Source organism: Pagrus major, chromosome 4, assembly GCF_040436345.1.
Source record: "Pagrus major chromosome 4, Pma_NU_1.0".
NCBI classification, from domain to species: domain Eukaryota; kingdom Metazoa; phylum Chordata; class Actinopteri; order Spariformes; family Sparidae; genus Pagrus; species Pagrus major.
Genome location: NC_133218.1, coordinates 5,637,603 through 5,651,201, shown reverse-complemented (window position 1 = coordinate 5,651,201; position 13,599 = coordinate 5,637,603). Strand labels below are relative to the sequence as shown.

General features: G+C 39.3%; 1 protein-coding gene across 1 annotated transcript in view; it reads left to right on the top strand.

Annotated features, from left to right (window-relative positions):
- Nucleotides 1-13,599, top strand: part of map2k5 (mitogen-activated protein kinase kinase 5) — a 61,314-nt gene that overhangs the window by 13,072 nt on the left and 34,643 nt on the right. Inside the window, exons 9-16 of the mRNA XM_073464474.1 lie at nucleotides 6,548-6,587; nucleotides 6,735-6,803; nucleotides 7,324-7,405; nucleotides 8,364-8,425; nucleotides 10,711-10,759; nucleotides 10,880-10,953; nucleotides 12,549-12,599; nucleotides 12,702-12,773. Coding sequence (XP_073320575.1) covers nucleotides 6,548-6,587; nucleotides 6,735-6,803; nucleotides 7,324-7,405; nucleotides 8,364-8,425; nucleotides 10,711-10,759; nucleotides 10,880-10,953; nucleotides 12,549-12,599; nucleotides 12,702-12,773 — 499 coding nt within the window. The remainder of the gene's footprint in view (nucleotides 1-6,547; nucleotides 6,588-6,734; nucleotides 6,804-7,323; nucleotides 7,406-8,363; nucleotides 8,426-10,710; nucleotides 10,760-10,879; nucleotides 10,954-12,548; nucleotides 12,600-12,701; nucleotides 12,774-13,599) is intronic.

The window sequence follows — 13,599 nt, the reverse complement described above, 5'->3', positions numbered from 1 at the left end:
GCACTGGGGAAGGCCAATATTGCAAGCCCAACAACTTCTCAGTCAATTTAGCCCAGTGAAAAATCCATATGCTTTGGTGCTGAAATTTTTATGGTTGGAAGGAGAAGATAAACACATACAGCTAAAAAAAAAAAAAAAAAACAGCCTTGTTGTTGATGTTATTAGTGAGTGAACGGAGGAGCCCAAAAATACTTAAACAGCTTGAAGATGTAATCTTTTTTAAGCATACCGTGTCCCCAGTTTGTACTACACACTAATTGTAAGGAGCTACTTTATTTGCTTCTTCATCCTTCTGAAAATGTCCCAGTTGAGGTCAACAGTTCCCCACCCTGCTGAGGATAGTTAGGGTGATTACTTTTCCATCTACAAATTATTTTTCCGAAACTTCAAGGATGCCTCTAAGTCATTGTCAAAGCCTCTAATAAGTCCCCACACCCTACAACTGGGCTTTTGCATCCCAAACTACCACAGCTGCATCCTTGGCTGGCTTGCTGGTCCTTCTCTACTGAGTCAGCCGCTTAGTAAGCACGTGTCCTGGGCAGCCTCTTCCTCTGCAAAAGTTTTGAAGAAGGTCCACTCTGACACCGTGTACTCACCCGATCTCCAACATGACACTAGAGAGGTCAGCTCAATGATGAACTTAAGTCCTTCTGAATAGAGCCGTCAACCAGGTATTGTTGGCAAACCATGCAGGTTCACCTACCATTCAATGCAGCTGAAGAACAAACAGAACAGTTGGCTGCTCAGCCACCTCATCAATCCAAGTGTGTCATGCATTTAATTGCTAATACATAGTTACTGTAATTGTAGACCTTTGACTTGAGGTTTTGCATTGACATGTACACAAACATACAACTGTCTATGAGCATAAAAGTCCAGATCTGCCCTTGCTACTCTGCACTCTGCCTGTCCACATCGCAAACACACCTGCACTTAATGCAGGACTCTGTTTGACCACATATTTGTTCTGAACCCTAGAGTTTGCAGACTATTGGTGATAAGGTACTTAAAGAACAACTTTAATTCTTGAGTGAGTGCCATGAAAAATAAATGAATATAATCTGTTAGTCATTATTTGTTTTTTAACAGAAAAGGTATTGTAAAGTATTCTAAGCATCCTGTCCTTATATTACTAGTCATTAGAGCTAAATTAAACTAAAAATTGTGATTTTGTTACCAAATTGGTGTTAATTGTGTTGGTGGCCTTGACATCAGCTCCTAGAAATTTTCATCAGTAACTGTTAATTGCTTCCCTGTTCTTTAATTTTAATTATTTTCTCACAGTAAGAAAAAGGAAATATTTAATGCAGCTCTTCACTTGCCGTCACCTTGTATCAGTTTGGCTGAATTTTTCGCTTAAACAGTTCTAATCAAAGTAGTAAAACTTCTATTCTCTGTGAATATCTCATCACAAGTATTCACTGTCAAAAATAAATTAACGTATTTTAAGACTAAAACAGGGATACAGTAAGTACATCTGAATTATCCAGTCTGTCTTCACAAAACCCTTATGGTGGGATTTTCTTAACTGTCTGAACAGGAAGCTGAGATTATCCAATCAGGTGCATAAACAGATGATAACGTGAAGAGTCTTAGTTGGAACAATCCCCTAAATCTACTGTCTATCTCAATCAACCCAACCTTTTTGTTTCTGTGCAGAGAGAAAAGAAAATGGCATTACATAAGAATGGTTTAGTCTATTTGTCTGGTTTTGTCAGCTGTGTTTACAGTAGAATTCCATTGAATAAAACCGAAGAAAGACTATTCAGCTGCTAATGCATGCTAATGCATGCTATATTACTATACTTACTATAACTATATTTTCCTACAACTTGTGTTACTTTTTTGCAGCTGTGGCCATTGGTTCTTTTACATGTGTTCATCTAATTAACTGCTGAGATCTTGGATTGAAACTGGGCAGGAAACTCTCTAAGCCAGACAAAATAAACTATGTAAGCTGCTGCTGACTAGCTACTTTCATGATGTGTCAGATAGTGTTGTGTCAGTCGATATCTATAGCACACAACGAGGCGCCACGCAGACACAAGTAGTTGTCAAAAAAGACCCTGTGAAGAAATAAGTGCAATTGTTTTGATGGATGCTGGTCCTCCGATATGTGTTGCCCGCAACTTTGCATTTTGAATATTTATGATATATTTAAATTAGCATATTATTTATATAAGTTAGCCAAAGCAAACAAAATGTTTCTGTATCAAGTAGGAAATTAGACATTTTTTAAAATACTGTATGCATACTCACTGAGGGCCTGGACAGGTTTCTCGCTTGCTTAGAACCAATTCTGTGTCCTTTTCAGCCTCTCCCCTTTGGTCCAGCTTATATTAGGCTTATCACGTGTGAAAAGCACTACCACTGCCCACCTTTTAACCTCTTAGCCCATTTATGACCCAGAACCATTTAGACTCAATTGGATGTTACCAACACCTCAGCTCTCCATAGCCACATTGTGACCTAACCATCCATCAATGTCGGCCTTTGTTTTTTATTACACACTCTCTCAGAGGTCCATCTTGTCCACCAATCTAACTGACTCTACGGCTTATAAATACAATAACAAGGACACAAAGGCTATTCTTGTGACTCATGGATCGAGAAGTGCAATTAAAACGGGCACATTTGCCTGGCTGTGACTGTGGTGACATCTACTTAGACATCACGCCTGTTCCTTTAGTCTCACAGCCCATTTTCTCCATTGATTTTGTTTTTCACCTCATTGATTAGACTGTATTTTGAAGGGCTGAACCTGTTTGGTTAATTGGTGGTAACCTTGTATCTTGTTATCAGCCATTTTCAGATTTTGTCTAGAACTAGTAGAACAGAATTGCAGTTTAACCCCGGCATCGTACAGTAGTGCATCTTGAGTGAACTCTTTTGATTGGTTTTCATGTGCCTGCCTGTTTTTTGCATTTGATTTTACATTGTATTTGTGCACTGATTGTGCTAGAGATGAAAGTTGTGGTGGCTTTTTGTTTTGGAGGTGAATTGTACTGTACATGCTTCAGACAGTCAAGCAAAATTATTTAGGAGCCTGAAAAAGCATAATCTGAAGCCTTGGTGTGAAAAACAAAACAAAAATTCATTCACTTACAACGTCTTGAAAAGCCATCTAAAAGTGTTTTGCAGCCTTAAGGTAAATGGTCATGAAATAATTGTGTATGAAATGGTTGAATCTTTGGTATCCGGTGGGGTTTAGTGTGACCCAATGATGTTCCAATTAATCCTAAATGGGACATTGTGTAAACTGTGAAACCTAAATTACAGACATGCATGAAAAAAATCAGCAAGTATACAAAGAACTTGCTTTAAAACTTATTGCCTGTAGGTGTCACAAGGCGTGTGATTTTGTACCACTTCACTTCCTTGCTTGTAGATGGTGACACTGACGCGTCTACATCTGCATGTGTAAAATGTTACCGTTCTTAAATTCCTTTGCTGTAGGTAGCACAATGTGGCGTACTGTATAGTTAGCTGAAATTATAAACGCAGTAACCGCAGGAAGTTTATGTAAAACAAATAATTCCTTTGAATTTTGTACAGACATGAGTTTATTAACAATGATATTTTTTTAACAATCTCCTTTATTTTTTCTGACATATTCAGTTTTTTATTACCCCCGGCGCTTGGCCATTGTTCTATTAAGTCTTTCACTTGTTTTAGACTGTTTTGCAGAGAGTGAAAGCTTTGTGAAAATAACTGGTGTTCAGGACCCTTATCCTGTGAGATTTTTTTTTCTAAGTTTACATCTAAAAATATAATAATAATAATAATAATAATAATAATAATAACTAAATAATATAAAGTTTCTTTTAGTTTTCTTTACAGAAATGAATTAAATGCTAAGATATAGACCTTTTTAACATTTTAAAAAGAGAAGTTGTCTTATAACCTTCAAGAAAGCCTCCTGACTGCCAGTGAATTTTTGGCAAGTACTAGTACAGTAGGGGCCAGGACCCCCAGGTTGAGAACCGTTGCTGTACACCATCTCATTAAAATGATGTTTGACTTTACTTCGAAAAGACGGTTGTGCTGCTGTAATTTCTTTCTCAGCCACAAGAGGCCTGCTCTTAAAAGTGATGTCATTTATGGAATTAAAGAATACCGATTTTCACTTTTCTTGCATGGTAAAGTATATACAAAACTCTCAACTTTGACATTTGGATATTTAATAAGCCTTTTTGTGTGTTTGTGTGTGGGAGTCGATGTTTAGGCTTCTGTCTGTCTGTGTCAGTTAGGAGACCCATTACAGCCGTATCAGGTGAGAGAGTCGGGTAGAGAGAAAGGCCGCCCGTCATCCATGTGGCAGTGTAAAAGTACCACGTTAGCCCTGATCCAGGACAGGAGGCCAGTCTGCCCCAACTTCAGAGACACAGGGAGAGGCCCTATGAATACTGCATGATGGAGCTTTTATTACAGAGCGAGCTGGAGTGTAAATAAGATCCAGGCAATGGGGCACGTTTACTGGGGTCAGATCAGGGGGAAGTGGCGGGGGGTGGCTATGTAACCTTGTCCCCATGTCTCCCACTGTCACAGGCCTGTCACTGTAACTCATACAGGGATGCTCGGCCCTGAGGTGGTCAAGGACAGTCTGAGAATAAAGCTTTAACCAAGCAGTAGTCACACCATGTCTCCAGCTTTAAAACCTGCCCTCAAAACACATTTGTTAAAACTTGTGTATATCTAACTTGGATTTACAGTTTATCATTTTATTATTATCCAGTAAAAATTAACCATAATTTGTGAACACATCCAGTAAATATGGGTCTGTAGTGCTTATATCATGGGGATATTACCCGTTATTTCTCATGAGAACATATAATAGAAACCACCCTGTGAAAGTCCTGTATATGGATGATGTCAGTGTCCAAAATGATTTACAGAAGTCAGAAAAAAATTAACAGATGTGAGACTTTGCAAAAAGATACATACAGAAAAATTCTAAACTCACAAACTCTCAGATAAAACTTCCATGGGCTCGGTATGTCTTTCAGCGTGTCCAGGCTTCTAATTGAGAACTACAAGTTGTTCAGCATGGTGAAGACTAGTTTTAATCTTTTTCAGACCGCCTTACACACACAACCTACCCAGTCAGTATTTAACATGTCTACCCCTGTGATCTTGCCTCAATTAACATCTTAATCTTAATTAAGAAGCAGCAGTCATGCTTAACTGATATTGATTGTTGCTTAAAGGAAGACCGAGACATCAAAATGGAAACAAGGCCATCAGCCTTATGTGCAAAGAGCTCCTTTCCAGAAGAGATGACGTTTAAGATCAAAAACACTTACTAAAACTCTTGAGGCAAAAAGAAATAACATGGTCCAGTTAAGTCAAAAGAAGACTTACGGTTTGCTGCTAATACATATTTATACATACACATTTATTTATGTATATTTTTGCTTTGGATAAGTTGGACATAAGTAGACATAACTTATATTTTAACTTTTGTGATTCTGCGACATGTAAGATTAAAGGAAGGAAGGAATTTAAATTAAAGCAAATAATGAAAATACTAATTGAAACCAGAAATGAATGAAGATTTGAATATGTGTGATCACTTTGTGTCTTTTAGTTGAACAGTCTTTAGTTTTCTTTTTGAATTCAGCTGTGATGAGACTGTTCATAAAGTTGTGTAAACTACAGCTCACATATAACTTGGCCTAGCTACAGTCAGACACTAGTCTTTGTATACCTGACATGGCACTAATAGGTGCCATTAATTAAAGGCCTGAGCCAGTTTTGAGGTGTCTGGCCCAAGAGCAACATGATACTCCAATCTAAGATGCATTAATCACACCTTGCACCCTACACATTCTCTCTGGAAGACCCACTGACAGGTGAGCAGCCAGGTATCACATTTACTAAAGCTGCTTGCAAGCTAACCAGACTGTGTGACGTCCACTACCCCCACCTCATCCCTGTCACCTGACAGCTGTTGGACAGTATTCGTCCTTGAGGATTGTATGTTGAGAGGTCCTGAGGTATTGTCACCGGTGCCGTAAACTAACCTTCAAGGGCTGTAACTAAAGCCGATGTTTGGCATTAAGGAGTTTGATAATTAAATCATTACGGGGCCCGTCTGTGACTGCTGCTTTACTTGCAACTCAAAACTCTGTCTGGAACAACGAGTAATAGGGCTGACTGGATCTGGTTTTGGGTGGTGACCTCTGACCTCTAGCAGAAATTAGTGATTTTGTTGTGCTGACTATTATCACTGTGTTTAGTATATTAAATTAACAATTTGGTATTGCTCTGACCACAACTTATTATGAACCATATCGGAACTGTGACATATTTTTTGGGGTGTGTGTAATAAATGTAATGGGACTGCACATTTTCAAGGGGAAAATAAAGGCTATGATCAGAGCTCCTCGCTGGGCAGAAAGCTTTTTTTTAACAAAAACAAACAAAAAAGAAAACTAGTCTTCAATAAAACTACTCTAAGTTTAAAAAATGAAACACAAAAACTTACCAAATTCAAGTAACTGCTTTCATCAGTTTTCTTTCATATCATCTCCTGTTTTCTCTCTAGAGCGTACCATCTTCTTGGCAAGCGAGTTTTAGCTGTCAAGGTAAGAAGAACTCTTTCTGTTTTGTTGATAGTAGTTACTGTTTGATAAGTGACCCTCAATCAGGTCAATCCCATCAGAACATCAACAGAACTTCTTAACTTTGTATTTATGGAAGGATCTACCTTATTCCTCCATGTTTGATTACAGGTCATTCCCCTGGATATCACGGTGGAATTACAGAAGCAGATCATGTCAGAATTAGAAATCCTCTACAAGGTTAGTTTTGACTGATTATACCTGCTCGTCTTTACCAAAACATTTTCTCTTCTCTCCACTGAATGTTGCTGTCCAACCAAATCTACATCGTTAATAAACCACAAGTCTCTTAACTAATGAAGTGTCATCTGTCACCACCGGTCTCACAATGTAAGCCAAGGATCAGCGGTATATGGACACACATGCAACATATACATGGACTAGGCATGTGAATTTACTGATCAACGACCTGTTTTGCTCAACTATCACTCTTCTAATGCAATGGATGTCAAATTAAATCGAAAATAAAGTTTCTTTCCAAACAAAAACAGTTGACAGACTTCAAATTGATGCTCCTGATAGACCCCGATATAATTCAGTATTGCACAATGTCGCAATTTTGCTTTCAGAGTCCTGATCGAATTATCTCTTTTCGCTTGACTTTCTGATTAGGAAAAATGTATAAAAAATGATTTTGTATCACAGATCATTTTTTTGGCATGCTCTTTAATAATTACATTGTCTCTTCTCTTGATTACAGTGTGATTCACCCTACATCATCACTTTCTTCAGTGCCTTTTTTGTAGAAAACAGGATATCCATATGCACAGAATTTATGGACGGTGAGTTGCTCTGCGGTTGAAGCTAGCCAGTAAATCTTTTTTTTTTTCTTTGGCAGCCACAGAAGAGACTTTGGGGAACTGTCCTCTGTCTCTCTACTGTGTATCCATTTACACTTCTGCAGATCAACAGAACGTCTTATTGCTGTGAGCTGCTTAGCATGCCTGTGTGCTAAAAGCTACAAGGGTGTGATAAATCTTGACTTAAGTGCATTTGTAGGTGCGTGTCTAGACTGGTGCGAGATGGGGGACTGTGTATGTTTTAAGGTGTGTGTGTTTGTTCGAGTGTGTTTTAATGTAGTGATTCCCCTGTTTCACACATTTGGCAGCTTGTCAACAAAGTCTGTCAAACCTCTCAGCACTCTTCATGAAAACTTTTCCTCCATCAGCCATTTCAAGTTGTACTTATTGCAACAAGAAGTTAAAACACCAGCTATGTTTACATGGACGATATTTCTTCATTCCGATTAAAATCATTCTGATTGAAGATTTCGGGTCAACTATTTACATGGGATGGGATTAATGAAGTCTGGTGTTTGGATGCAACAAGTTTAATCTCAACAGCTGTGTGTAATGCGCAAACTGATGTTACTTCATGTATTCCACTTCCTGTTGGATAATTTATATCTTTTGCGCGTGTTTGATCTGTCCTGAAGATGGATATTTATCGTTATCTATGTTAAGTTCTATAAAAATTTAAATTAAAAACAAACTCCCCGCAGTAGACCAGTTCAGTATGCTTCTACATGAAGACAGTGGGCATGCGCAGAAAGAAAGCAGCCGGAGAATAATCAGGTTATGTTTACATTGGACAGTTTTGATCATTTCACAAAAAGGTTGAAGCTACTCCTCTTCAACCGAAATGTTGTTAGGTCTGGGCCTGTTTATTCTGATTGTGTTCATATGGAGCATTTTTATCTGTTTGGGGTTTTAAACCGATTGAATAATTTGTCTTTTGCAGGAGGTTCTCTGGACGTGTACAAAAGAATTCCAGAGCACGTGCTGGGGAGGATCGCAGTGGCAGTAAGTTTTCATGAAATAGTCAAAATCTCTCCATGAGTAGTTTAATTTTAAATCGAAAGGTGTGTTTTGCAGTTTTTACAGACATTTATTTAAATTTGTAATCTGTTTAGTGTAGAGTGTATTGATTGTGAACGTCCATGTGTGCCTGGTAGTCACAGATTTCAGCGTAACCTCTTATTTGTTTGTCGGATACAGAAAACTCATTTTATTAATGAAATAAAAGAAAAAGGAACCACAGGTGTGAATTTTTCAATTAGCTTCTGTTTGGTGAAGTGGTGGACAAAGTCAGTGTTGTTTTCCCCTTATCCTCCAGTCTCTGAGTCTCCCTTTCTCCCTCCCTTTCTACTCTAGTTAAAACTAGCATTTTGATAGAAATGGCCTTGGTGTTGATAAATACATGTCTCTTTTCCACACTCATTATCCTCTCCACCTTGTCTTTTCTATCTCCCCCCTTTAACTTTGTCCATAATCAAACAATGACAGCTATTTAGTCAGTGTTAATTCTAATTCACAGCTTTCCCTCCTTTCTGCTGTCACAGTTGTTAATTATCACAGAAGGGAAAGCACCCAAAAGGGTGTGAGTGAAGCTGCACACTGCGGTTGTTGCACTCAAAACACCACCTTTTGAGGCAGCAGGACTTCAGAGAGCTTTTGTGCTTCTTTAATTTATCTCGGAGGTTGTCGTTCATCAGAAATGGATGACAGGAGCCTAGAGGCTAGAATCAGCTCTCACATCCCATAAATGAAAAAATCACCACAAAGCAGTAATACACATTGGGAGATGAGTAATACTTACACAAAAATGTAATGATTCCATGGCTGTTGTATAAATCTAGGCAGGCAGGCAGGCAGAGTCATATGTGAGAGCTGTAAATACAACACCTCCAAGGAGATGCAGCAAAGAGGTGTCCTTTCTACATCCCCTAACCAACTCAATTAATTTCTTTAATCCTTAATGAGCTACATCTCAGTACTGAGGTCCTCCCTAATTACTTGGCTCCTCGCTCAATCCTGCAGAGAAAGATCCTGTGAAGAAACATTTTCTTGTTTGCTTGTATCTGCTGTCTTCTTCCTCGGGCAACACAGTTTTAAGCCTCTTTCCCAAAATAAAAAGCACAATAGAATAGAACCCAGTACAAATCCACACTGTTACTCATCCATAAATATGAAGTTTAAAGATTGGCCAGATTCTCCTTTCCAGTGTACAATTTCACATGGTGGCTGATCACTGTGAAACAGGCAGTATAAGGGCAACATCAAGACAACTTAAAAGACAGCACAGCAGTATCCAAACCTTTTGTAATATTTCAGGATGAATCTTGTCCAACCCCTTTTGCCTCTTAGGCTGTATTCAGACCAAATCAGGCATTGTGGCGATTAGTGCAGGATTGTGCGACAGTGTGGGAGGACACAACTGGGTGTGGTTTCGTTGTTCGGTCCATGAACTTTGCCTGGATAGTGCCCAATTTCTGGCTCCCAGCTTGGCAGCAAAAACACCATTTTTTTTCTTCATCCACAACAAGTTTGAAGAGTATTTCTCCTCCCCTGCTAGTGCAGTCTCCTGCAAGCTTGATGTTATTTGATCCTTCAAGCAACATAATAGAAACTCAGACTGATTTGGCGGACCACTGAATGTTTGTGCATGTGTCTTAATTTGGCCTATATGACAGTATCTGGTGACCCTTGCACCAAATGTGTCACGTCAGCGTCACGTTATAAGAAACCACGATAAACTTCCCTTACAATTATTAATTAAGTAGTAGGATATATTTATTTCATTTAACAAATTTAGTACAAACGGCTTGAATAACAGTACTTTTGACCAGCCGGTCTGATGGCCAGCTTATGTGACTGGCCACCGCAGCATGACTTTGGTTTATGTTCTTCCAAAAGTCAATTCTGTTTCAGCTTTTCACCGCAGGGCCGCTGCACTCACACGCACAATGAAAGGAAATAGCCTGATTTTGTCTGAATGAATTTGTCTGGCCTTTGGTGAGCTTCTGTGGCCCTAGTTGTTGCAATGTCCAGCACTGTTGGCACTAGCAAGCCTTTGCCGGCCCTTAGTCTGGGGCCCTTAGAAGCTTACTAACCGCCTCAGTGATGTGTGCCATGACAGCCAGGTTGTGAGGTGTAAACAAGGTTATTGTCATTATTTCTCTATGCATGAGTTCAGTTTGTATAGTTAAACTTGACATTAATTAATTAATTAATTATTCAGCCATATGTGCTGTATGAACCTTGAATCATGTCGGAATTATTGTTTTCTCTCTCATCTGTATCTTTAGGTAGTCAAAGGCCTGACATATCTATGGAGCCTGAAGATACTTCACAGAGGTGAGTAAGGTTGAGCATGGGCTCTGTGTTATTAAAAAAAAAAAAAAAAAAGCAAGAGTTTATAAAGACGAACTGCAGAGTGCTGATGTTGCAGTTTTATCAAGCAGTTTGTCTCCGCAGATGTCAAGCCTTCCAATATGCTGGTGAACACCCGGGGACAAGTCAAGCTCTGTGACTTTGGTGTCAGCACGCAGGTACACTGATTTGTTTGTGTGAGCATGACAGAGAGAGGATGGAAGAGAGAGAGGAAGAGAAACAATTGTCTATAGTTGCATCACCACAGGCCGGTGCAATCTGTGTGTGTGCGTCTGCGTGCATATGGTCAACCTGTCAATCACTGTATTCATTTTCAACTCAAAACATCGGCGCGGTCCCAAGGGTCTTCCTCTCACATTAACTTCCCCCCCACCTCCATTGTTCTGCAGCCTCCAAAAAATCACTTGTTATAATTATGACCCACACACACAACAGCAAAGCCTCATTGATATGTATTCAGTAGATGTGGGGAAAGCGTGGGTGGCAGACAATAGCCTCGTCATTGTGTGCACGTGTGTGTGTGCGCGCGTGCGTGTGGGTCTGTGTGCGCGCGCGCGCGTGTGTGTGTGTGTGTGTGAGGCTGTCTGTTTGTAATGTAATCATCAGGGACAGACCTTCAACGTCTCCCCAAACATCAACCCTGAGGACTCTGTCTCCCTTTTCAACACACACACACGCACACACACACACACACGCACACATACATTCCTGCTGTGGCAAATTGTTATTCATTTTTAACCTCCACTTCCTTGGAAGCTCCAAGGTGAATTTTACTCCCTGTATGTGTAACAGCATTGATTTGTCCTTTGCTTTTTTTACTCTATTTTTCTGTTTATCTCTCTGTCACACGTACGCTTTCCCTCCCCCTCTCACTGTGGGGCATGCTCCAAAAAAAAAAAAAAAAAGCAGCCATAAGGGAACAGACACTCATTATCACAGTCCTGTCATTGATGGCATGTGCCATTGTATCCACACACACACACACACACACACACACACACTCGCTCACTAATGTCTCCTTGTCTTACTCCTGTTCCCCTGTGCGAGGTTGAGAGCAGCCCAAAATATCAACCTGACATGTCAATAGATTTAGATAATGTAAGTTAGGTCCAGCTCCTGTCTTTTTTTATTCCCAGAAATAGGACAGTGAAGTAATGACTCCTAAAAGTTATTTATTAAGGCTAAGGTTTATTTTTTTCTTCTGTTTTATAAACCACAAGTCTGTTCAACTCTACAGTGACATTACCTTTGTGATTACAGTTGTTTTTCATCCTTAGGTTCGTTACTTCACTTTTCACAGTTTGTACATGTTAACAGTAATTACCATTTATTTTTGTAAATGGAGTTTTTAACTCTCTCGCTCTTCCAGGCACCTGTAGCAGTGTAAAAAAAACATAGCAACCATAAGCTAAGCTCTGTAAATCAAGCCAACATTGGTGCTGCTCTCAGTGACTAGTTAATTAAGCTAACGGTTATCTAAGACACTGAGGTGATCATCAGAATGATCAAAAACACTAAATACAAAAACAGATGGTTAATACTTTAAACAATATGTACAACGTTAACTGGAAAGTGAAGCTACTAACTTAAGGATGAAAAAGCACCGTGATCACTAAGGTTGGAGACGATGTGCAGTTTGTAAAATGGAAATACGTCACACTGCATCGTCCAAGAGAATTACAGTCAGTTGAGAAGTTAATTTGTATTGATATGCAGCATAATTATTTGCTTTTCCACTGATGATTTATTGCAGTTGGTGAACTCTATTGCCAAAACGTATGTGGGGACTAACGCATACATGGCGGTGAGTGATTATTTTATGTTCAGTGTCATCTCAATCCATTGAAGTTTCACGAGTGAAGATACTTTGTGCTTATAGTTTTTGTTGTTGCTTTTTGCTCCTCAGCCAGAAAGGATATCAGGAGAACAGTATGGTATCCACGCAGATGTCTGGAGTGTGGGAATCTCTTTCATGGAGGTATGACGATTTTTAACTGGCTCATGCTATACCAGGCATTCGTATACAGAGAGAAATGTGGGAGATTTATGGAGAGGAAGTGGTCCATTCATTAAAAAAAAAAAAAAAAAAACTAATTACACAATCTCAAACACTTCAAATCATTACTTGACTGAACTGCATAAGATGCAAGTGTATCCAAGCACGTGTGCATCAGTATCTCTGTTCATCTTTCCCAATAGGGTTAATCGACTCTTTGACTGACACCCTGCGTTTTCAAATAACATTTTAATTTCAGTATTACACTTCCCTGGTCTCTTGTCCTCGTTATTGATTATTCATCTGTTTCTGTCTACAGCTCTCCCTCTGCAGTATAACAAATGATTTGGGCTCCTGCCTCGCCTTTGTTTGTCAATAATGTTTGATATCATCACAGTTATAACAATAATGGATGACTTGGCCATGTCAAAATTATTGACATGATCTTTGTGCGATAAAGATGGAGTTTTATAGCAGCAGATCCCCTGGCCCTGTTCTCTCTATCTCTGGCTGTGGATGTGTGCATTAAGCTAAATTAAATGGCTTGATGTCGCACTCAATTTGGATTGATCTTTAGCCTACTAGTTGGTCTATTTATGTTCAAGAAAAGACCCTGAGCATTTTGACGTTTTAATAATGTAATGTTGCCAATAAGCTGCCCTTGACCAAGATGAAAAATGCCCACCCCAAGTGAATTGCCAAATGTCAGGGAGAGCTGTCACCCAACCCCCCGGCCAAAAAATAACACACATACACACACACGCATTACATACAACCGTCCTACAATCCTTTCCTCCTTCTCTTTATC